Below are 24,412 nucleotides of genomic sequence, written 5' to 3'. Positions count from 1 at the left end.
AGTAAAAGAAATCTATATTATTATTCTTAATTTCATTAGTTCTCTTGGTGGTTCATTATCAGAAGTCAGAATTTAGTTGAAAATTATGGTAAATAAGTAACAAATTATTCGTCAACCAGCACACACGCACAAACCATCGGCTATTAATTTACCTTTTTTAGTAATATCGGCAACAAAATATTCAGTCAATACACGACTCGTTTAGAACTTTCCCAAAATTAACTTCCGTTTAGTGTTAATTTGATATATACAAGTAGAGAACTGATTTGTTGAATATGCCCCCCCCCTTGTTTCTTACAAGAGAGCTATATTAACTGATAAGTTTTGTTTAAACCGATCCTTGTATTCATACGGAGTTTTTGTTTGCATTGTCATAATACAAGTTATCTTGCATCAACTGATCTCCAGCCGTACTGTTCAGATCCGATTGTTTCTTTTCTGGTATTATTAGCGCTCATCACAAAATATTACTAAATTACATATAATGTTTGTGATATGTGTTTAACAGCAGCAGTTAGAAACACAGTCCACAAAAAACATGATGGAGTAAACAATAAGATCACCAAAAAAGGTTAAAAACCACTAACCTTAAACTACCAGATTGATGCGGGGGTACATCCATTATGGGAACAAAAGAAATGTCTAGCATTCAAATACATACATATATATATATATCTAAATATATTAATAATCTAGAAAAAACCAATCAATCAATTGTCTTAAACGAAATATAACTTTTTGAAATAAAAAATAAATAAAATAATAATAATAATAATAATAATAATAATAATAATAATAATAATAATAATAATAATAATGTCATATATGTACAGTTTGTGAAATATTCACTTTAAACAACTCTTTGTTTACTTGGTTCAAACGGAAGAGCCAAAGCAACAATTCCAATGACACCAACTAAAGCCCCACAAATCCAAATGGGTACAGCTGATGAAGTATCAGAATACCAAGCAATTATGGGGACCATTGCGGTTGCGATTCTTGTGAAAAACAAACATAAACAATTCCCAGTGGCTCTAGCAGCTGATGGCATAACTTCTGGTGTATAAGCATACATAACCCCATAATATATATACAAGGCACAATAAACAGCTGAAGTTAATCCAACATTTTGAGCTCTAGTTCTTACTGCAGTATAACCAAATAATAATGCCATAGTAGTGACTCCACCAATGAACAAAACTCCTCGTCTACCCAAAACTGGTAAGAAATATAATAATAACCCAGCAATTATAGGACCACCAACTGAACTTACATTAGAAATCACTAAATCTCGATAAACTCCACCAGTAGTATCAGCAGAGATATTAGCACCACGAGTAGCCAAATATTCCGGTAAAAATGCTGAATATAATGGATAAGCAATACCTAAACAAGCCCATGAGAAAAACAATAAGGAAGTCGACCAAGCTGATTGTTTTGTTGCAAATAAAATCTTCAAATGTTGAAACATTAAAGATAAAGTTCCACCAAGACTGAAATGTTTCCTATAATCATCATTACTTTCAATTTCACCACATTGTAACAATTGTTCGAGTGTTAATGAACATTTACGATTATATTTATCGGCAATTTCATGTAATACTCGTACTGCTTCCGCATCACGATTATTAGCCACCAAGAATTTAGGAGTTTCTTTCAATCTTACCACTGTGAGTCTTAGTATTGCCATAGCTAAAACAATGGATCCATTAGTATAAAATACATATCTCCAACCTCGATTGATATGAGAAGGACAATAATCAGCAGATTCACAACTATTATTTGGTAAAAAGGCATAAGCTAAAGCAACAGCAATAGTTTGACCAATCCCCCAAAAGAATGCAAAAAATGTTAATAACCATTGATTTTTATGAGGTAAATATTCCAAGAAAACACAAGTATCCAAAACTAAATTCCCTCCAGCAGCAAATGAACTTAATAATACAAATAAACAATAAGATGCCATATTACCCATCATCCCCGTCATAATTGTGAAAATTGCACTTAATAACAATGATAAATTAAATGCTAATCGTCTACCAATTAAATCAGCTCCAAATCCCCATACTAATGCACCTAAAATCATCCCACCAGCATAACATTCATTACTAACGGGGAATTTATAACCAAATTGATAATTAATAAAAGTACGTACACTACTTTCAAGATAAGTTAACATACAATCAGTACAATAACCCATTCCATTTAAAAAAAATAATTTTAAATGATAAGGAGTGAATCCAATTTCATCAATGGCATCATTAATTAATTTCATTTTATTATGTAATATAGTATCATTAGCTTCTAAACCAACCATATCAAATTCCAGTGAAGTAGAATCTTCCAAATAGTTTTCCTTATGAGAGAAGAAATCCTTTTTGTCATCATTATCATTATCATTGTTGTTGGAGTGATGGGAGTGGTTTTGTTCCTGGTCCTGGTATTGGTCCCCGTCCTGGTATTGGTCTGGGGTAGTATTCTTTTCAAATAATGACATGATAAGCAACTAAATGAATGAATAGGTCAAAGATTAATTGAAAAAAAGAGAAAAGAAAAGAAAGGAAAAGATAAGATATAGTAGTATATAAATAGGAACTTTTGATAGTTAAAGCAAAAAAAAGGAAAAAGGAAAAAGGAATTGTGAAAAAAAAAAAAAAAAAAAAATCAGGGGGAAAAAGGGAAGAGTTAAATAATTATTGGTTTTACTTTTTGTGGGTTGTGAAAAAAGAAGAAAAAAATTTTTTACTACTACTAGTAATAGGAAGAAAAACTAAAATAATGAAATATACTAATAAGTTACGAACTACGAACCACGATTTGAAAGCAACTTTATTGGTTTAGAGATTAAGAATAATTAATTAATTAATTAACTAGCCAATCCATCTAAAAAGAAGAAAAAAACTACTACTAATAAACTTTTATAAACCAAGAAGCAAAGCAAAGGAAAGATCACGAAAAATTTTTCACCATTAAAATAATATTCATACTTTGATTCATGCATGAATGCACCATCCACTCACTCTCTCACCACACACAAAAGTATAAATTGGAAAAGTGAATGATGTTACATTCTCCACAAATTTTGTAACCACCACAATATAGAAGTAGATGATGTATAGGTGTCTATCTCGTAAGTGTCATAGAGCATTATAGTAACCTCTTCTCTTTGAAAGATTTGGTAGATAAGCTACAATTATCAATCCTGTTTATTGTACTATTTGATAAAAGGGGATGGAGGACGAGGAAGAGGTTGACAAGAAGTACCACAGCCTTTTGAATTATTATGATCCTGCTCTATTGTTCTGTTTTTTTTTTTTTTTTTTTTTTTTTTATCAAGCCTCCTCCTACAATACGATTTAACCCACAAAATCATAATCATATCATTATTTTATTTCATCGTATACTTATATTTATGGGATGACAATTTGATTTCCCAAGACTCCACAAAATTGACTATCAACAACAATACAAAAGCAAAACTGCATTTTGTATTAAAAATGTTTAATTGTTGAATATAATCTATTTCCGTTTATCGTTCTAGGACATTTATAACCCCCAAGTAAGGAAGGAAGATTCTCCACCATCAAGATTTAGTTCTCGGAGGGACCGAAATTTATTATCTAGAATATAGATGGAGGGGGGGTCTTCTGATTCTAGAAGAAGGAAACATCCATAACTTTTAAGACAAAAATAATAAATATGCATAAAATGCACAAATGACCATTGGTGGTGAGGATGGGAGCAACATGACGACAATAAATAAATTTTTGGGGGGCGCTTGTACGCCGAGAAATGCCGAGACTCCTTTCCTACCACCCCTCCATCGTATCTGCAATATGATGGAATATAACACTTCAGAGAAAAGATCAAACCAACAGAATTAACAAAGTATAATGGTTATTGTTCCAACAGCATTTTGTTAAACCTTTGGTTTATTTGTAATTGGAGGGTAGACCCTGACCCCATATTTCTGTGATTTTCTGTGTATACGTATATATTTCTTGTAAAAAAAAAAATATTTCAAAATCTTTATTAACGATTATGATATTATTATTATCATTCTAGAATGGAAACTTATCGAACCAATAAGATTAGACGAATATAGCACTGGAAAAGGGGTTGATATTTTTTCCCCACAGAAAACATAGATTAGACTTTTTCTCTAAACCTGTGGCTAATGTTGAGTTGATTTGTAGAAACCTAGAATCAAATGAATTTCATTACATTTACTACAAAACACCAGACTAAGGAACAACTTCTAGTAAATATTAATAATTCTTGTATATATTTATGTATACAACCAGGTATATATAAACAAAAAACAAACCACCTCCCATTATTCATAATCATCGATATATTTTTGTCTCATTTCCATTACTTTAGTAAATAAAGAATTTTTTGAATCACCACTATCTAACCGAATAATTATATCATCAACATCCCAATTTTTCGATAAATAAATTTCAATTTGTTCATTAATATGAATTAATTTATTATATAAATTCAAATTTTGATTAATTAATTCTGGAGTTAATTTAGGAATTTTTGAATTTTGTAATAAAAATTCACCACCAGTATTATTAAAAATATTAATAATTAAAGAAATATAATTTAATAATTGATTTATGGCGGGACCAAATTTCATATTTAATTCTGATAAATTAATTGGATCAGAACATAAATCTTTAGTTTTCGACCGTAAATGATATTTTATTGGATTGGTTTCAATTTCATGACATAAATTATATAACCAATCTAATTCAATTTTGGTAGTAGTGGGAATCAATTTTGAAAATTCCCAATCGGCTAAAATATCAATACTTTTACGTATTAAAGAATATTTCGAAGTACCACTAGGATATCGATCATAAACATTTAATTTTAATTCTTCTATTGGATCAGGGAAATTATCAAAACATGTTTTCAATTCATCATCAATTTTAATATTGGGTACCGATAATTTATACAAGATCCCCTTTATATTCCCCCAATGAACACAACTTTTTAAAGCTACTAATACATCATGAGATAATAATGCTTCTTCTCCATAATAAGATTCAATAAAATATTTCATATAATAACCTTCTAATTTGGTGCCAATATGATGATCAGTATGTAAAAAATTCAATTTTGAAGCAATCATTAAATTAACCCCCCATTCAATATGATGTTTTTCTATTGGATGACATTGAATATAATCATCAGCTAAATCTTTTAAATCTCTTGGATCATATTTGGCATTTTTAAAATGAATAATTGAAGAATTTTCAACTTCATACCATTTATTTTTCTCTAATTCTAATGCTAAACTTAATATTGTACAACAAAATGATGGGAATTGTTGTAAAATTTCTCCTTCACCAATATTATATAATATTGTAAAAGCTGAATAAAATGATAATTTTTCATTTAAATTTTCAGGATAAATAATTAAATGTTTATCTTCTTGACGAATCCTTTGAAAAGTGTTATTAACAAATCGATATTTCCTACCTTTTTTATTATATTCAACTTTTTGTAAATTATCTATTTGATTTAAAATATGATCAGAAAATGTAATTAACCCATCTGATGTAGACATTAATGTGGTAGGATGGGTTATTGTAGGAGTAGTAGTAGTAGTAGTTGTTGCAGTAGCAGTAGTCATATCTATCTTACTTGTAAGCCAAGTTTGGTAATGTGTGTTGGTTGTTGAGTTTGACTAGATCAAGGGTAGTAGTTTATTAATAAGTTGATGTTTTTTTTTTTTTTTTAGTTTGTTTTTGTTTTTAGGAAAAAGTTTCAGGGTGTGTCGTGTGTGTCGTGTTAAAACAAAAAGAATTTAGACGACAAATGAGAATTTTCAATACCAACACTCGCGCGCCTAAAAAGAAAAAGAAAAGTATTAGTTACTTCTTTAGTCTTTTATCAAATATCAAAAGTCATCTCCTTCTTCACCACCTTGTTCCGATATACACATAAATATAGAATATATTGAACAATATTGATACATAGAAATATAATAATCACACAAAACTTTTTCTTTTTTTAATAGTACATAACGGAAAACAAACAAACAAACAAACAAGTCTAATAACTCCACCGGCCCCCCACCCATAATTCTACCTTCTATTGAGGGAAAAGAAAGAACCAATCTACTTCTAATATGGTTGTTTTGCATAAAAATGATACCATCATTATATCATTTCTTCATCTATATTGAAACTTGAATCAATTTCATCTTCTAATTTTGCAGTATCATCAGTCATTCCAAAATAATTCTCGTGTTCCGGCACAAAACAATCACGGTGGTGGAATTGCAGCTGTTGCTGTCTATATCCTTCTATAACATAACTTTCAGCTTCAGTTCCTGGACTAATTGTAAATCTATTTAAATTGTTATTACCAATCTGAGGGGTATTCATTATATTATCTTGTCCAGCAGTACGATATATTGATTGTGGGGTATTAGGAGTTTGATATAATTTTTCAATTGATTCCAGTTTGAAGGAATAATCTTCTAAACTACAATCTTCGAATTTAGTTATTGTTTCATTAGTTTTAGGATCAATAAATTGTCGTAATGTCCCCCAAGGAGTGATTTTTATTATACCACCATCTGGATGAATGAATTGAGGCCATTCAGTTTCTGAAGTAATTTGATCAGGTTTAGTTAGATTTTTCACTATATGCTCATCATCAGCACCACCACCAATGTGGTTATTATTATAGGCAGTCTGATTATCATCAAAGGTTGAACTATTCTTGCGTTTATTGTTGGGGAAATAATTAGTAGTAGAACCAGAAGGAGCAGGTGAAGGTAATTTAAAAGAATCCATAATGCTTTGCTACTAATTCTTCTTGTTGTGTTTAAGAGGGGAGGAAGGGTATACAGATGATTGAAAAATAAAAAGAAGAAAGAAAAAGAAAGATGTGAAATAAAAAAAAAAAAAAAGAAAAAGAAGTAAATTTTCGTTCACTTTGTGTGTGTGTGTGGGAGGAAAGAGGAAGAGGAGCAGCAGGAGCTGCAAGATTGAAATTTTGCTTTTTACTACTTGATGCTACCAGATGTGTGTGTTTGTATGCTGCGAATTTGGAGAGAGCAAAAAAAAAAAAAAAAAGAAATTTCATATTCCATCCATCTGCTGATAGAAAAGACACTAAAAGAGATAGACAATTCCTATTAAACGCGTACTAACTATTAGTATTTACTTATTATTCATTCAAACCGTCGTCTATATTACTATTATTATTGTCTTTTATTTGTTTCATTCTATTTTGACGCGTACATAGCAAGTACTTTATATAAAACAATTGAGCCAACCAGCCAGCCAGCCCCGAAACTCCTACCACTTAACTAACTAACTTAACGCGACTTGTGTCTTGTGCACGACCACTTTGTCTTTCTCGTTTCATACAAACATGTACACCAATACACGACTCAGTTTTAACACTCACACGACTTAGAACTGTTACAATCGTCTTTCATTTACAACCAAATGGCTCTTACAACAATCTATTTTAGTTCTACCTATCTCATCTATATAACCCCTTTCAATCACTATCTTCATCAACACCAAAATCAGTTAATCCTTCTCCCATATCATTGACAAAATCTGTACGTTTAACATTCAATCTAGGATCTAATCTTCTTCTCAATTCTTGATAATTCCTGATACTACGTAGTTCTTCATCTTCTTCGTTACCCTGGCTATGCTGTTGATGTAGTACATTAATTTCAATTTCTTGTTGTCTAATACCATCAGGAGGCCAAGGTAAATTCAATTGATCATCTTGTAAATAATCTTGGGATATTTCTGGTTGATATCCATTACTTTTAGGTTTAGCAAATGGTATTAACCACATATAAGGATAATTCATAGCATTTATTAAATTTTTCCATATTCCTAAATCATAAGGAAATATCAAATCATCAATAGTAAAATTTTGTGGTACTATTGGTTCCTCATTGTTGGAAGATAAATTAGTTAACTCAACATCAACATCATCAACATCATCAACATCAACATCATCGCCATAATCGCCATTATTGATGGTATTAGTCCAAGTACTCAATTTAGGAAATGGTTTATCATTATGTAACTTTCTATAATTGAATCGAATTAATCTCCATAATCTTTTACTCGACCATTGAAGTTCTAATCTTTCCCATTCCCATATTTCTATTTGAGTCATCCCCTTACATATATTAATCAAACATCGAATAAACAACACCAATATTGTGGCAAAAACAAACAAATTTATTGGAGTAATAACAATTATTGCTACTAATTCTGTCTTATTGAATAAATAATGTGGCATATTCAGATTTTCATAATAATTGATAATTAATTTAATTAATTGAATCATTAAATACCCTGTACCCCATATGACCCATCCAAGAAATCTCATAAAATGTGGTAAATTATTATTCCCAACACAATTCATTGTCCAAGGGCAATGATGATCCATTTGTAAAACACATTGTTTACAAATTTTACAATGATGACTCCTTGGTGGTTTATAATTATTACATTTTTTACAATATCTTATCCATTCACATCTATCTCCACTAATTGGTTCTTCTGTTATTAGGGTTTCATCTTCTCTAGATTCTAAACCTAAACCTTCGGAGTCATTGCCGGTTTCTTCAATTCTTGTAGATGGAGATGACGGTTTATAATTTGTTGGGACTCTTCCTGGATTGGTATATATTGCAAATAAATAAGATATCCATATCATAGTTGCATAAAATTCATAAATCAATTGTTGTTTTATTGTTAGATGGTGTTGAAGAATAAAATAATGTGATCCATACGATAATGAAAAAATGATTACACAAGGAATAATCACTCCCAATATGGGCCATTTCAATTGAACTGTCATATTTATTCAGTTTTCATCTAGTACTAAAGTTGGTAGTTGCTGTATTGGTTAAATTGGGATTTGTAGTAATAGTAATTTAGTTAGTGTTTAGGAGAAAAAGAGAGTATGAGACAGAGAAAATGAATCAACAAACCCAACTCAATCAACCAACCAAGCAAAAAAAAAAAAAAAAAAAATTCCTTTGAAAAATATCTCAGTGGCAATATCAACAAACTTTTTACTTACTTCTTTCTAATCATTACAACAATTTTATAACTAACTATCTATCTATATCATGGTATGTCAATTCACTACAACTGATCATAATAAACTGTTTATTTATACTAACCCATTTATTAGACTTCAATTGGTACTGGTTACGATTTATCCAATAGTGTTTTCTCTCCAGGTATGTAACACCCAATAACTTCTTCATTCCACATGCATTGAAAAAATATACTAACAATGGTCATTAATTTATAGATGGAAGAAATTTTCAAGTTGAATATGCTATGAAAGCTGTTGAAAATGGTGGTACTTCAATTGGTATTAAATGTAAAGATGGAATAGTATTAGCGGTGGAAAAAATCATTCAATCGAAATTATTAATCCCCAAGAAAAATAAACGAATTCAAACCGTCGATAGAAATATCGGGGTAGTTTATTCTGGTTTATTACCTGATGGACGTCATTTTGTCAATAGATGTCGTGATGAATGTCAATCATTCAAATCAATTTTCAAAACTGTTATGTCAATACCTAATTTAATGGATAGAATGGGTATTTATGTCCAAAATTATACTTGTTACAATTCTGTTCGTCCATTTGGTATAGTATCTATCATTGGTGGAGTAGATAATGAAGATGGTGAATCATATTTGTATATGATTGAACCTAGTGGTAGTTATTGGGGATATAATGGTGCTGCCACTGGTAAAGGTCGACAAATTGCGAAATCCGAATTAGAGAAATTGAATTATGAAGAATTGACATGTTTAGAAGCAATAAATCATGCCGCAAGAATTATTCATTTGAGTCATGAAGATAATAAAGATAAAGATTATGAATTGGAAATTTCTTGGTGTAGTAAACAACATACTGGAGGTAAACATCAATGCATTCCTGATGATTTATTAGAACAAGCTAGAAAACTTGCTGAAGAAGAGGAAGAAGAAGATGAAGAAGATGAAGGAGAAGAAGCTGGTGATGAAGAAATGGCTTCATAATGGAATATATAGGTTTCAATTTGTTTGGGTGAAAGAAAGAAAGAAAGAAAGAAAGAACGTGAATTATTATTAACTAACTAGATACAATTAAATAGAAATACAAACTATTAAATTTGTTGTTTCAAAATTGTTTGAGTGTTTGAGTGTTTGAATGTTAATTGTATAAGTGGTATGAGTGAGTGAATATGTGAATATGTGTGTCGTGGTCCCTTGAACAAGAAAGTCTCAAAAAAGAAAAAAAAAAAAAAAATATTTTCTGAACGTGTAAAAAAGTAAACAAATTATTTGATAGTAGAAGTAACAACCAAATCAAATCATATCAAACCAAACATCTATTTGTGGAATAGACAACCAATCTTATATTTATATTTATTTATATTTGAATCATTTTTGAAACACTATCAATACCTTCAAAAAAATTTTTTTTTTTCTTTTTTTTCATGTCAAATTTATCAATTAATGAATCAAATGATAATTCAAATGTATCCATTCTACTGAATAAAAGTGGTGCTCAAAGTAGTACTAATAGTAGTCATAATCTTATTGTTTTTAAACAACCTGAAGATTTATCAATTCAATTACAACAACAACAACAAAAAGAAGGACCCCTTGAAGATAATAAACCAGATACCCAAGAAGAAGAAATGGAACAAATAACACAACAAGAAGTTCAACAAGAAAACCAACCAGATACTTTATCATCTAGTCCCTTTATTTCACGTCCACATTCACCCCTCGATGATGTAATTAGGCCACAAGGTACATCATCACCATCATTGACAATTAGAGATTCTTATTCTTCTCAAGTAGATATTAATATATCTAATTTACATAAGAGTTTAAATGAGATGAGATTATCAACAGACTCTGTTGGCAACAACAATGACAACAACAACAACAACAACAACAAAAACAACAGTGATATATCTAATGATGATATTATAACAATTGATAATTTGACTCCAAGTAGAATAAAACCGAAAAACATATCCCCATGGAGACAGTTCCGCCCTGCGTTGCGTGGTAGTCCTGAAACAACCCCACGGCTGTTGTTTCAAAATAAACCCAATTTGAAATTTAATAATAATAATAGTCCTACTAATGGTAGTAGAGATATGATTACAAATAATACTAATAATATTGCTACAACTACCAAATCAAGAGAAGAAGAATTGAATAAACGAATAGTTAATTATAAAATTCAATTGAAATTAATGAAGAATTTTTTACAAGAATTAATTGATAGAAATAATCTTGATCCTCATGAATTTCACACATTATTAAACAGGAATAATAATAACAACAGCAATAACAATAACAACAACAACAACGAAAACAACCCATTATCAACCTCATTATCGCAAACCTCAACCTTGGAAATTCAACATCAAAATTTACAAATAGAATTAGATGAAGCAGTTGAATTAAATAAACAATTGTATAACAACATAGAAATTGCCAATAAGGAAATCAATGATAAGGATTTACAAATTTCTAATTATGAATCAAGAATTAATTTAATCAATTATTCCGTTGATGAGTTAATTTATATTTTAATTAATGAATATGATAAGAATACTTTTTCAGGAAATGGTAATACCACTAGTCCTGGTAAAGAAACTTTACAACAATCCATATCGGCACCATTAGAAGTTAAATTAAATGTTTTAAAATTAGAATTAATGACTAGATTGGATCAACTGCGTCAATATAATAAACAACCAGAATTATTTACTCCTCCATATACATCATCTGAATATGGTGGTATTAATTCCAACAACAACGCTGCCACTAATAAAAATGATTTGGAAGGATATATTCATATTATTGAAGATTTGATTAAAACTGTTGATGAATTAGAATTAACTTGTGAAAGTTATAAGGCAAACAAGAATGAATTACAAAACCAATTGGTTGAACAAATAAATGAATCGGTTCGAATTAAAAATAATTTTCAAATCATGTCTAATAAATTTAATCAATTACGTCAATCATTAAATGAGAAAGAAAATGATAAGAACCAAGATGAATTTAATAAAACCAACCAACAACTTGAACAAAAGTTGATTGAATATGAAAAATGTATTGCAATATTACAAGATGAATTAGACCAATACAAACAACCTTCCGATATCACCACTACTACTACTACTACTAACAATAACAACAACAATAACAGATCGTCTTATTCGTCGTATAATAATCATCGCAATAGTTCATTAAATGAATTGAATTTAGTGAATGATTATTTACAATTACAAACATCTTATAGTAGAATCAATGATGAATTAAATCAAGTGAATAATGATTATAAACTTTTGAATAGTTCAACACTGGAGAAAATCAATAATTTAACAACAAAATTACAAGAGAAATCAATTGAATTAAGAAATCAAATGGGGTTAAATAATAAATTACAAACTGAATTGAATTTATCATTAGATAAACAACGTAAATATAATACTGAAAGAATACAAATGTCATATACTGTTGATTCATTGAAAAAAGATAATGAAGCATTACAATTGAAAGTTAATAAATTAACTGATCTAATGACAATTGATAGAACAAGAACTGAAAATAATGTCCAGTCTTCACCAATACCACCAATAACACAACAACAAACGGTTCCTCCATTAGCATCAGCCCCCACACATGCAAGAGTTTCTTCGATATCATCATCATCAGCAACAACAACCACAGTAAATACCAATACCAATACTAATACTAATACAACAAATGATAACAATAGCAGTAATAATATTGAATTGGGAGTTAAAAAGATTTCAATTTTAGAATATCAATATAAAGATTTATTATTATATGATACCAATCAATTTAAAAGATTAATTGAAAGTTATAATAAGATTGCTGATGATAAATCTTTATATGATCCTAAAATGAAATATGAAAAATTATTAAATCATATAAATGATATTAATAATAATAATGGGAATATTAATGGGAAATCTATTGATATTCTTGAAAATATTACATATATTAGAGATAAACATAAATCAATTTTTGAATATTTTATTAGAGCTACTGATATATTAATTAATGATCATATAAAATTATTATTAAAAGAAAATGATGATTCAATTAAAGTTAAATATAATAAATTAAATGATAAATTGAATAAATTGATTAAAGAAAATGAATCATTGAAATCAGAATTAGAACAACAACAACAACAACAGCAGCATCAGCAAAATACTAGTGTTAATACCAATGATGGTGATGAATATGGGAATATCAATAATAATGATCCATTATCTAAATTAAGAATGAATGATTTAAGAAATAAATGGAAAGCAGAAAGAGAACGAAGAATTTTAGAAGATCAAGAAGCTAAAAAGAGATTTAAAGAATTAGAATTAGAAATTCAACGATTGAATGAAGTTATTGGTAATAATAATAATAATAATAAAAATAAACAAACCACGAATGATAATAATTAACTGCCAAAAACCCTGTTTACAAGAAGAATCATGGTTATATTGTATTTATATTAGATAAAATATTGGTATCAATAGTCTATGTAATTATATTCATCTACTATTTTAAGTTGAAATTGATAGTATATATATATATATATATATATATATTTATATTTATTAAATGAAGAAATAAATGTCATGAGAATATGACAAAGTATGACTTATATTTCTTGGTTAACATGTTACTGTTATTAAGAGGTGTACTTAACATTGCCACCCGAGGAGCACCATTATTTATTTATATAGTCCTATATTCTTACTCTTCTTCATACAACTGTTTCTGTCCTATATTATCTCCCCTCCTTTTCAAAAGTCGTGTTTGTTTGTATGTGTGTAAACCAAAAGACATCTTTTTTTTTTTTTTGATCACAAGACACGCACAAATTTTTTGTAGAGTGAAAAAAAAAAACAAAAAAAAATAAAAAAAAAGTAAGAAGGCATGAAAATGAAAATTTTTTTTTTCCAACATTGAACAATTTCTTACAACTAGAAAAGAATAAACAACAAGATAATTTTAAGAGATGTCAATTAATGAAGAAGATTATCTTCAACTTGAAAAAGAAATCAAATTAGATGATATTGATTTTTCTGATTTAGAATCAAAATATGAAGTTAATAATATTGGATTAGATAATTATATTATAGTTGATGGAGCTCCAATTGCCCCTGAATCTAAAGTACCAATTTTAATTAAAGTATTACGGAAATTATTTTCACAAGTTGGAGAAATTTATGAAGGAGATGAAGGAATTTATATGCCATTAGAAAATGGGAAATCTAAAGGATATTTATTTATTCAATTTAAATCTAATGAACTGATTGAATTAGCCATTAAAAAATTACATGGGAAAAAATTGGATCAAAATCATCGATTATTAATTAATAAATTATCTGATATGGAAAAATATCAAGTTAATGAAAAATTTATTAATGAAGAATTTATTGAACCAAAAATTGAATCATTTCAAAGTCATGGATATTTAAAATCTTGGTTACAAGATGAACAAGGTAGAGATCAAATGATTTTACATTTTAATGAAACCGTTGGGATTTATTGGAATAAAAAATCAAATGAACCTGAATCAGTTATTGAACCAAGAAAAGGTTTTACATCAAAATATGCAAAATTTTCTCCAAAAGGAACATATTTATTTTCAATTCATCCTCAAGGAATTCAATCATGGGGTGGAGAAAATTTTCATAGTATTAAAAGATTTTTCCATCAACAAGTTAGATTAATTGATTTTTCTCCAAATGAAAAATTTATGGTAACTTTATCACCAATTCCAATTAGTTTACCCGATTCAACTATTGATAGAGCTCAATTTCCATTTGGTCCAGAAAGTGAAGGTCATAAATTGGTTATTTGGAATATGATTACTGGTGAACCAATGAGAACATTTGCTTTACCACCTCATTTAGAAGGTCAAAAAGAAATGCCATGGCCATTAGTTAAATGGTCTTTTGATGATAAATATTGTGCTCGTCAAGGTCCTGATGCTTTAGCCATTTATGAAACTGAATCTAATTTTCAATTATTAGATAAAAAATTAGTTAAAATTGATGGTATTCAAGATTTTGAATGGGCTCCTGCTGGAGTTAAATTTCATAATACTAATACTAATAATAATAATAATAAAAAAACCAATGATGATGGTGATGGTGATGGTGAACATGTATTAAGTTATTGGACTCCAGAAAGTACTAATCAAACAGCAAGAGTAGCTTTAATGCAAATTCCTTCAAGAGAAATTTTACGTACAGTTAATTTATTTCAAGTTAGTGATTGTAAAATGCATTGGCAATCTAATGGGAAATTATTATGTGTTAAAGTTGATCGTCATACTAAATCAGGTAAAACAATTTTTTCCAATTTAGAATTTTTCAAAATTAATGAAAAAGATATCCCTGTGGAAAAATTAGAATTAAAAGATGTAGTAGTTAATTTTGCTTGGGAACCAAATACTGAAAGATTTATTACTATTAGTAGATTAGATGATGGTAATCCAAATCCTGCCATTCCTAAAAATACCATTTCATTTTATGCACCAGAAACAACTAAAACTAAAACTGGAAATAAAAATACTAATTTGAAAAAGAAAGGTGTTGGTGCTGCTTTTACAAACCAACAACAACAACAACAACAACAACAACAACTGTCTTCAAAATATAAGGCTTATACCAAAATTGAAAATAAACATTCAAATACAATTTTTTGGTCACCAAAGGGAAGATATGTTGTTATTGCCACTATTTCAAGAACTTCTGGAGAATTGGAATTTTTTGATGTTTCATTTGATGATGAAATTAATAAAAAATCATTACCTGCTAATGTTAAATTATTGAAAACTGATAAATTTGCTGGAATGACTAATATTTCTTGGGATCCATCAGGGAGATTTGTTGCAGCATGGTCAACTTCTTGGTTACATGCTATTGATAATGGTTATAGACTTTATGAATTCACGGGTAATTTATTAAGAGATGATTCAATTGATCAATTTAAAGATTTTGTTTGGAGACCAAGACCACCAACTTTATTAACTAATAATGATAAAAAGAAAGTTAGATCCAATTTACGTGAATATAGTGCCCAATTTGAAGAAGCTGATGCTATGGAAGCTGATGCTGCTGTTAAAGAAATCATTTTGGCTCGTAGAAAAGCTTTAGAAGATTGGAGAAATTATCGTGCTAAACATATTAGTAAACAAGGTAATTCCAAAAATGAAGTTCAAGCAGAAATTATTGAAGAAATTAAAGAAGAAATTATTGAAGAAAAAGAAGAAATTGTTGAATAATGGTAGTAGTAGTAGTGATAGTTTTATAATATTATATATTATATATTATATATTTTATATTATTATTTACATGTTTACTTTTTTGGTACGTAATTGTAATCCATGCCATTTTTTAATTTCATCTTTTAATATTTCATTAACTAATCGATGTTGTTTAATCATAGTTAATCCTTTAAATTTTTCACTTTCAATAAATATTGAAAACATTGAACCACAACCTCCTGATACATCTTTAATTTTTAAATTTATTGGATTCAATTCTTGTTGTAAAATATTATAAATTTTCAATTCATATTCATCCATTGATTCTGATTGTGATTGTTCTTGAGGAGGAGGAGGAGTTGTTGTTGAATAGGTACGATTCCACCAAAAAGATGATTTATTGTTATATTTGTATATATTACCATTACTCAAACGAATATTTCTTATTATATTTATATTATTTCTAAACATGATGTGGTGATAACAAAAATTGAATAGATAAACGATAAACGATAAATTAATAATTAAATGAAGATGATATATTATCTCCTCATCGATTCAATAGGATAAGTAAATTCTGCTGAAATCAATTGAAATTTTTTTTTTTTTTTTTTTTTTGCCCCAGCTGACAAATAAAATGTCGTGTATTGACAATCTTCAAAGAAAAAACATGTTGCGAATAGAAATTAGCACTTAATGCAATATGTTAAGGCCCCTTCCCTCCCCCCTTTCTTCCCCTTCTTTCTCCTCACTTTGTTAAGTTTGTTGATTGAACAATGGATGTTGTTTCATAAAAGCCAAATAATAGTGGTTTCCCATAGTTTTGTTAAACCTGGTTTGAGTAGGGCAATCACAAAATAGATATTAGAAATAATTTTTTGATAAACTAACAAAAGAGTCAATCAAAAGTGGTATTAAAAAACAAACAAACAAACAAAGGCAATGGAACATGGATATTGAAAAGACAGTTTAGCTAATGAATGACGATCCTGCATATTTTGTCATATTTCACACATTCTTAAAATGTGTTAATTATCCCAATTATTATCAATTATACGTGTTCAGAATTGGTTGCAAAGTTATCAACTAAATTCACACTATATAAAACCTTACACTTTCTCTACATTTTTATATTTTTTTATATTGGCTTTTCTTTTTAGAATCAATCAATACTTTTTTTATCATTTAGATACATCTTTTATCTATTAATAGGTTATCTTTCTATCAAATCAAAACACGACACAGTCACGTGCCAAAAAGGATATAAGAAGGAACTTCATGAATTTTAAAACATATGAAATAAGGACAAAACTATTTTAGGTTAGTAATACATCGAGGGGGTGGGGGGGAATTTTTTTGTTCCAGTGATGATGATGTTGATGATGTTGATGTTATTATCATCATCATCATCGGGTCGGTAATATAACAAATACAATGAACTAGTATCTCCATTGTTCCTATCCATATACATAACCGTTAAGAATTATTGTTGCCATTTTTTTTTTTTTTTTATTCGACATTTACGTTCAAGGTAGGTAAGTGGTCATTCTTAACCAACTTTTCTTTGACCCTGACCCCACAAGAATCCATAAAAGAAGCGTTATGAACCAGGGGGGGAAAGTTATTTCCGCAAGAAAAAAAACAACCTTATTTCAAGAAGGGAAAATCCTCGGAATGGAACTAGCTTTTATTGGTATGTAATAAACAAACAAACAAACAAACAAAAAAAAAAAAAGCCACCCCCACCGCCCCTTCGGATGCCTTACAATCACTGGTCACACGAATATTTATGTTTCAAATAAAAAAAATGGAAACTATATATATATATCTAATATATATATATATATTAGAGGATGAGACGGGGGGGGGGAAGGAAAGCAAACTTATGAGGGATTAAATATATTATAATATATCTGATGAAAAACCTGAATTCAAAATACGGAGGTCTAACTTCTATGATCAATGACAAGATAGAGAAAATAACTCATGGTATTTTTAGTATAAATACATAAAGATATCTTTATTCTACAACTTTTAAAACGTTTCAACAAGAATGTAGGTATACAATAATAATGATCTATTGTTACCGAACCAGAAAGAAGAAACTTTTATACAGCAGCAGCAGCAACAGCAGGCAGCAGGAGGCAGACAAGAATAGTCAATTTTATCTCCGAAGAAGAAGAAGAAAACTGTCAATCAACGAAAGAATTGAAAACCGGAATTCGGAGATATTTATAATCATTAAATCCGAGAAACAAACTCAGGAGGGAGGGAGGGAGAGAGGGAGGGGAGAAGCAGAGCAGTATTTTCACCGCCACATAAAGAAAAGAAAAAAAAAAAAAAAAGAAAAAGGGTAATAAACCAATAAATACTGAAGTTTAAGTCTATAAATTAGGAATTTCTTATAGTTGATGTCTATTTTGTGAATTATATACATAATATATGGGATATGTGAAAGGGTGGTGCTCCCCTCCTCCCTCCTCCTCCTCCCTCCACCCTCCACCCAACTTGAAAAATCGGGAATATGTAAGGGAATATAGTTTGAATAAGTAGTCCAAACCCTAATTGTAAAATTACAATTAAGTTAATGGGAGTAATCATGTCAAGCAGAGCAAAATTTATTCATAAGAGGGCTAATTCAACAATAGAAATTTTAAAAATTGTATAGAGGTATATGTGTGTAAATGAAATTTATGTCAAATCAAGAGACTAAGAGACCAATTTAAGATAAAAGATTGAATATATATGATTGCTGTTGTTGCTGTTGTTGTTGTTGGTGTTGTTGGAGGAGGAGGAGGAGATCAAAAATTGCTTTTTCTATTTCTTTGTGTTTTTTTTTTTTGGTAAAGAAATTTGAGCGTTTCTAGAATCAAATTGTGGACCCCCAACAACACCACCAATACTAAGCAATCAAAATCAAATCTATTTAAGTATATATTAATTGAAAGGAGGGAAAAGAGAGGAAGTGGGGGGGGGGTGTGGAACGGCTATATAAAATGATTAATTACATATAACTTACCAAGTAAAATTCTAGAAGAGAGTTTTGGTTTGCAGATTTATTTTAAACACACAAAACACAAACACACACAAAACACACACACACAAACACACACAAACACATATATACATATATACATAGCAATGAGAATTCCCACTGTTATTACATAACCCCGCAAGCATAAAGATATACTTACCAAATTATCAAAGATCAAAAAGTAATGTAACCGAACAAAATCAATTTATCAAATATTAATTGTGAGTCATAATATTAAACATAATATTAAACATAAAATAAAAAAAAAAAATAATTGAAAAAGCAATTAGTAAAAACAAGGAAGGAAATAAGATTCATATACGGCTAAACTTAGAGAGTATACCGTTTTTTTTTTTTCTTTTTTTTTAGAGTACCGACATTTACTTGATTTGGAATATTACCGTTTATTCTGTTGTGTTTATGTTTATGTTTGTGTGTATATCCGTGCTGTGCCATTAGTCATCGGAAATTTGACCCAAAAAAAAAAAAAAAGAAAACATTGAACAATAAGCAACAATAAGCAACAATGAGCAACAATGAGCAAACTATAATAATAATAAACCCTCTTCTATTCTATTCTATTCTATTCTAATTCAATTATGTGGGAAAAAAAAAAAAAAGAACTATCAACAATTGCTTTAATAAATGGATTTATTCAAAATAGATTAAATAATGATGAATAATTGTTGTTTATAATTTATAGATGGTACTAGAATCATATGATTTATAGAAGAAAACAGAGAGGCAGAAGGAGGAGGGGGGAGGGGGGATGGGGGTGGGTGGTGGGAAAGCAAATATGTAAAAAAATGGAAAAAAAACATCTGATAACTGATAACTACTAAAGTTTAAACACACATACATACACACATATACATGCACATGTATGGTTGGACCTATTGTAGAAATATTTTTCCAAAGGGTATCAAAAAACCACTACGAAGAAGAAGAAGAAGAAGTAGAAGAAGATAATAAAAATAATAATAATAATCATCTGATTGATTTGATTTGATTTGATTTGATTTGATTTGATTTTTGATTTTTGATTGATTGATTAATAAAGAATTAAACCAATTAATTAATTATTACTAAACTAAACTAAACCAACATAATTATGTATGTAAAATTACTAATAATTGATCAATTATTGCTATGAAAAGAATATAGAATATATGATGTAATAATAATAATGTAGATAGATATATATATTTCTTTCTTTCTTGTTGTTATTGTTGTTGTTATTAATTATAATATGTCTAAAAGCAAGATTGAAATAAAAGGGTTTTGATATTTTTTTTTATTTTTTGATTGATTGATTGATTGATTGCGAAAAAAAACAAAAAAAAAAAATTGAAAACGATTATTATAGCCTAACCAAAAACCAATAACAGCAATCAAAATAATATCTAAAAAATTTTGGTATATATCCGATTAATATAATGATTGTATTAGTAGTAGTAGTGGTAGTTGTTGTTCAAGCCTAATTTCGTTTATATTGACGTCACGATCTATAAATTTATGGTTACGATGGATAAACTGATTGCTGAGCAAACAACCACAAGAATAAAGGAAAACATATATTTGGTTTATGTTCTTTATCGTTTATTGATGAGTTTTATTAAATCTCTAGCAATAGAGAGAGAGAAAGAGAAAGAGAGAATAGGAAGGGATTTATGAACTACGTGATGGATACGTTAGACGAAAGAAAATAATCACGTAAAGCACGTAAAAATTAATCGCGGGAAGAAAATAACGATCCGCGTCAGTTTTTTCCTTCTTGCTTTCTTGGTTGTTCCCAGCAGCCCATAAATAATTTAATGCGAAATCAGGAACCGAAAACCGAAAACCGAAAACGAGCACCACCACCGCTACTACTACTACTACTACTACCAGTAGAGAAAAAAAAAAAAAAGAAGGTTTTGCGAGTTTACGGATATTCGGTTATACATACACCAACATCCACACCCACACATATATATATATATAAAATTGATCTTGTGGAACAATGTACAAATAAATAAATTTTCACCTAATCACCTGTCATAAAACTTCTAACCTTAAAGTTGACGCTGATTGGATTTTTAATTTTTAATTTTTAATTTTTAGGTCTTGTTGTCTATTCCGTCTATTTTCTCTCTCTCTCTATACAAAAAGCAAGTAAGAATATTGAATATTGAATTTTAAGGTTTAATGGGGAGGGAGGAGGGGGAAACAAACCATATCATACGACTTAATCAATCAAATTGTTTATTATTATATTGTTAGAAGTTTAAGCGGGGGAAGGGGGGATGGGGGGGATGGGGGGGGTGTGAAGGATAAAGATAAGATGGGATAAGATGGGATAAGATGGGATGGAAATATGACTTACAATCTTTATAAATTTTTCTTAATGTTTGATTATGCATATCCAACAGATAAAAAGATAATATGATGATTAATTAATTAATTAATTGCTATTTTGCTGCTGTCAAAATCAAAAGAATAAACAAAGAAGTGAAAAAAAAAAAGAAAGGAAAAAATAAACAAGATATAGTTAAGTATATGTAATACCGCGGAAACCGTTGATTAACCATTTTTGTTTTAGGTCTGCAAGTAAGTAAATAAGCAAGTAAGTAAGTAAGTAAGCAAAGAAAGATTAGAAGTTCTTATATTAAGAATTAAACTCGTAGTTTTTTAGAATTAACAATAAGACGATTAACAATAAACAATCATATGATTGAATTGGATGTTTCTTTTCTATTATTAAAACAAAGAAACAAAGAAACAAAGAAATAAACCAAAACCAAAACCAAAACCAAAATCAAAATATTAGAAATGGTAGTAGTGGTAGTAGTAGTAGGGGTTGTGGTGATGATGAATGAAAAATCACTCGGGGGGGTGGTAGTCAAAATATTAAAGGTGTAAATATAGGGAAAGAATTAATTCGGATATAATGATACTTTAGAGTACTAAAAGAAGAAGAAGAAGAAGTTGATTGATTAATAATTGGAATTGGATTAGTCAGTCAAAGTCAAAGTCAGTGGCCACCCAGTGGTCTAATATCCGTGCACACACACACACACACGGACGGATATTACTCAATATTAATTTAACCCATTATGCATATAATGAGTTCTTTTTTTTTTTTTTCTTCTTTCTTTTTAGAAGAAGAAGAAGAAGAAATAATTTGGCAGTCTAGATCCGTCCGTTTATTTTTGTTTGCTGCTTTTAAACTTACAGCCGATATTACTCACCCACACACAACTAAACAACTAAACAACTAAATAATTTGTTGTCATAAATATAAATATAAATAATTGATTAAATTCCTTTCAATTTCTTATTTTTTAAAATAATTTATTTCATTCTTATAACAACAACTATAACTTCCTTCCTTCCTTCCCTACTCACATTGACTTCATTACTACTACTATTATTATCACATTTCCTGCAATTATGTCACTGCAACCTCAAATGTCTTTTGCTCAAACATATATATTAGCTAGTAAAGTTAGATCTAAATTAACTAGAGAAGCTCAATCACCTAAATCTTCTTTAAGAAATTTAGTAGTTCAAGCTAATATGTTGGATAATATTATGGATTATATTAGTGATGAAACTAAAAAAAGAACAACTACAACTACAAGTACTGGAAAATTGAGTTCATCTTCTTATAATAAAAATTCCCATGAATCTTCAGTAATTGTTCAATTTGCTCCTACTCCAATTAGACAAGCTTATAAAACTTCAATTACTGAATATGAAATTGATAGTGATTCATCTGATGAAGAAGAAGAAGAAGAGGAAGAAGAAGATGATTACTTTTATGAGGATGAAGATCTTGAAGATCTTGAAGATTATGAAGATTCTATTGTTATGGAACAAGATGAATTAGCTGCTATTAAAGGTGTTTACTATGAAGAAGATCAAGAAGATGAAGAAAATCAAGAAAATGAAGATGATAACTTATCGGAAACTTCATCAGTTTATTCTAATTCTAATTCTTCTTTATCATCATCATCAGATTCTGATTCTGATGATTATTATATTTATTCTGATTCTGATGAAATCATTGAAGAAAATAATATTGCCATAGAAGCTACTATTCCTAGAAGTTTTAAAAGTTTATCAATAAAATCAACATCATCAACATCATCATCATCATCACAAACTTCAGAATCTACACCAGAATCATTATCATCACCATCAACAATTGTACGTTATAATTCAACACCAATTACTATAACTTCATTACATACAATTGATGAACAACAAGAAGTCGAAGAAGAAAAGAAACAACAACAACAACAACAAATTCCACAACAACAAGAAGAAGAAGAAGAATTGTTATTGTTACATAAAAATGGTCAAACTAATAATAATAAATTAGATCAAATTACTATAGATTGGAAGAAATCTAATAATGTTAATCTTAATGTTAATCTTAATGTTAATCTTAATCTTCAAAGTTTTTATAAGAATCAAAATATTTCTTTAGATCAATTTTTTTAAAAAGAAATTGACATGACATTAATATGAATATGACTATGAATATGAATATGAAAATGATATGTTTATGTTTATGTTTATGTTTATGTTTATGATTATGTTTACGATTATGATTATGATTACGACTTATGACTTACTGATGATACCTAACTGATGATTAATGTTTTTCACCAATTATTAGTAATACTTATTTATTCATTCATTTATTCATTTATTTATTTATTCCAAATTATTTTATTTTATTTTATTTTATTATTTCAATTCCTTTCTTTCTTTTATTTTTTTTTTATTTCTTTCATTCATTTCCATAATGTTTTATAGAATTTTATACAATTAATACGTTTTCATTTTTCATTTTTTTCAATTTCAGTTTTCAATTTTCATTTTTCATTTTTTTTTTTTTTTTTTTTTGTAAATTTACTATTAGAATGAAGCACAAGAAGAAGAGGAAAAAGAGTGTAGTGTGGGTTGAAATGTAAACATGTGGGGGCTGGTGTTGGTGGAGGTGGTGGTGGTGGGAATGGAATGGAATGGAATGGGGAT

The 24,412-nt window shown here is 28.8% G+C and overlaps 9 protein-coding genes across 9 annotated transcripts, besides 1 other annotated feature; 4 read left to right on the top strand and 5 right to left on the bottom strand. All coding sequences in view use genetic code 12, as the record gives it.

Annotated features, from left to right (window-relative positions):
- Positions 1-850: 850 nt before the first annotated feature.
- CD36_71350 (high-affinity inorganic phosphate (Pi) transporter and low-affinity manganese transporter, putative) lies at positions 851-2,497 on the bottom strand (the record flags this gene model as incomplete). Its single annotated transcript, XM_002421309.1, has 1 exon — positions 851-2,497. One exon carries the CDS (start codon positions 2,495-2,497, stop codon positions 851-853), a length of 1,647 nt encoding a protein of 548 aa, XP_002421354.1.
- A 1,839-nt stretch (positions 2,498-4,336) lies between these two features.
- Positions 4,337-5,647, bottom strand: CD36_71340 (conserved hypothetical protein; the record flags this gene model as incomplete). Its single annotated transcript, XM_002421308.1, has 1 exon — positions 4,337-5,647. The coding sequence occupies one exon, from the start codon at positions 5,645-5,647 to the stop codon at positions 4,337-4,339; it is 1,311 nt and encodes a 436-aa protein (XP_002421353.1).
- Positions 5,648-6,176: 529 nt separating this feature from the next.
- On the bottom strand, positions 6,177-6,818 carry CD36_71330 (conserved hypothetical protein; the record flags this gene model as incomplete). Its single annotated transcript, XM_002421307.1, has 1 exon — positions 6,177-6,818. One exon carries the CDS (start codon positions 6,816-6,818, stop codon positions 6,177-6,179), a length of 642 nt encoding a protein of 213 aa, XP_002421352.1.
- Positions 6,819-7,533: 715 nt separating this feature from the next.
- CD36_71310 (palmitoyltransferase, putative) lies at positions 7,534-8,865 on the bottom strand (the record flags this gene model as incomplete). Its single annotated transcript, XM_002421306.1, has 1 exon — positions 7,534-8,865. One exon carries the CDS (start codon positions 8,863-8,865, stop codon positions 7,534-7,536), a length of 1,332 nt encoding a protein of 443 aa, XP_002421351.1.
- A 274-nt stretch (positions 8,866-9,139) lies between these two features.
- On the top strand, positions 9,140-10,070 carry CD36_71300 (20S proteasome component, putative; the record flags this gene model as incomplete). The annotated part of the gene is made up of 3 exons (XM_002421305.1): positions 9,140-9,142; positions 9,205-9,253; positions 9,328-10,070. The coding sequence occupies 3 exons, from the start codon at positions 9,140-9,142 to the stop codon at positions 10,068-10,070; spliced, it is 795 nt and encodes a 264-aa protein (XP_002421350.1).
- A 440-nt stretch (positions 10,071-10,510) lies between these two features.
- On the top strand, positions 10,511-13,531 carry CD36_71290 (uncharacterized protein; the record flags this gene model as incomplete). The annotated part of the gene is made up of 1 exon (XM_002421304.1): positions 10,511-13,531. One exon carries the CDS (start codon positions 10,511-10,513, stop codon positions 13,529-13,531), a length of 3,021 nt encoding a protein of 1,006 aa, XP_002421349.1.
- Positions 13,532-14,091: 560 nt separating this feature from the next.
- CD36_71280 (subunit of the core complex of translation initiation factor 3 (eIF3), putative) lies at positions 14,092-16,368 on the top strand (the record flags this gene model as incomplete). The annotated part of the gene is made up of 1 exon (XM_002421303.1): positions 14,092-16,368. One exon carries the CDS (start codon positions 14,092-14,094, stop codon positions 16,366-16,368), a length of 2,277 nt encoding a protein of 758 aa, XP_002421348.1.
- A 66-nt stretch (positions 16,369-16,434) lies between these two features.
- Positions 16,435-16,821, bottom strand: CD36_71270 (conserved hypothetical protein; the record flags this gene model as incomplete). Its single annotated transcript, XM_002421302.1, has 1 exon — positions 16,435-16,821. One exon carries the CDS (start codon positions 16,819-16,821, stop codon positions 16,435-16,437), a length of 387 nt encoding a protein of 128 aa, XP_002421347.1.
- A 510-nt stretch (positions 16,822-17,331) lies between these two features.
- Positions 17,332-17,629: a mobile genetic element.
- A 5,187-nt stretch (positions 17,630-22,816) lies between these two features.
- CD36_71260 (conserved hypothetical protein) lies at positions 22,817-23,872 on the top strand (the record flags this gene model as incomplete). The annotated part of the gene is made up of 1 exon (XM_002421301.1): positions 22,817-23,872. The coding sequence occupies one exon, from the start codon at positions 22,817-22,819 to the stop codon at positions 23,870-23,872; it is 1,056 nt and encodes a 351-aa protein (XP_002421346.1).
- Between the last annotated feature and the right edge of the window lie 540 nt (positions 23,873-24,412).

The sequence above is a fragment of the Candida dubliniensis genome, chromosome 7, assembly GCF_000026945.1.
Source record: "Candida dubliniensis CD36 chromosome 7, complete sequence".
NCBI lineage: Eukaryota > Fungi > Ascomycota > Pichiomycetes > Serinales > Debaryomycetaceae > Candida > Candida dubliniensis.
The sequence above is the reverse complement of the archived record's forward strand: the minus strand, read 5'-3'. Positions and strand labels throughout refer to the sequence as shown.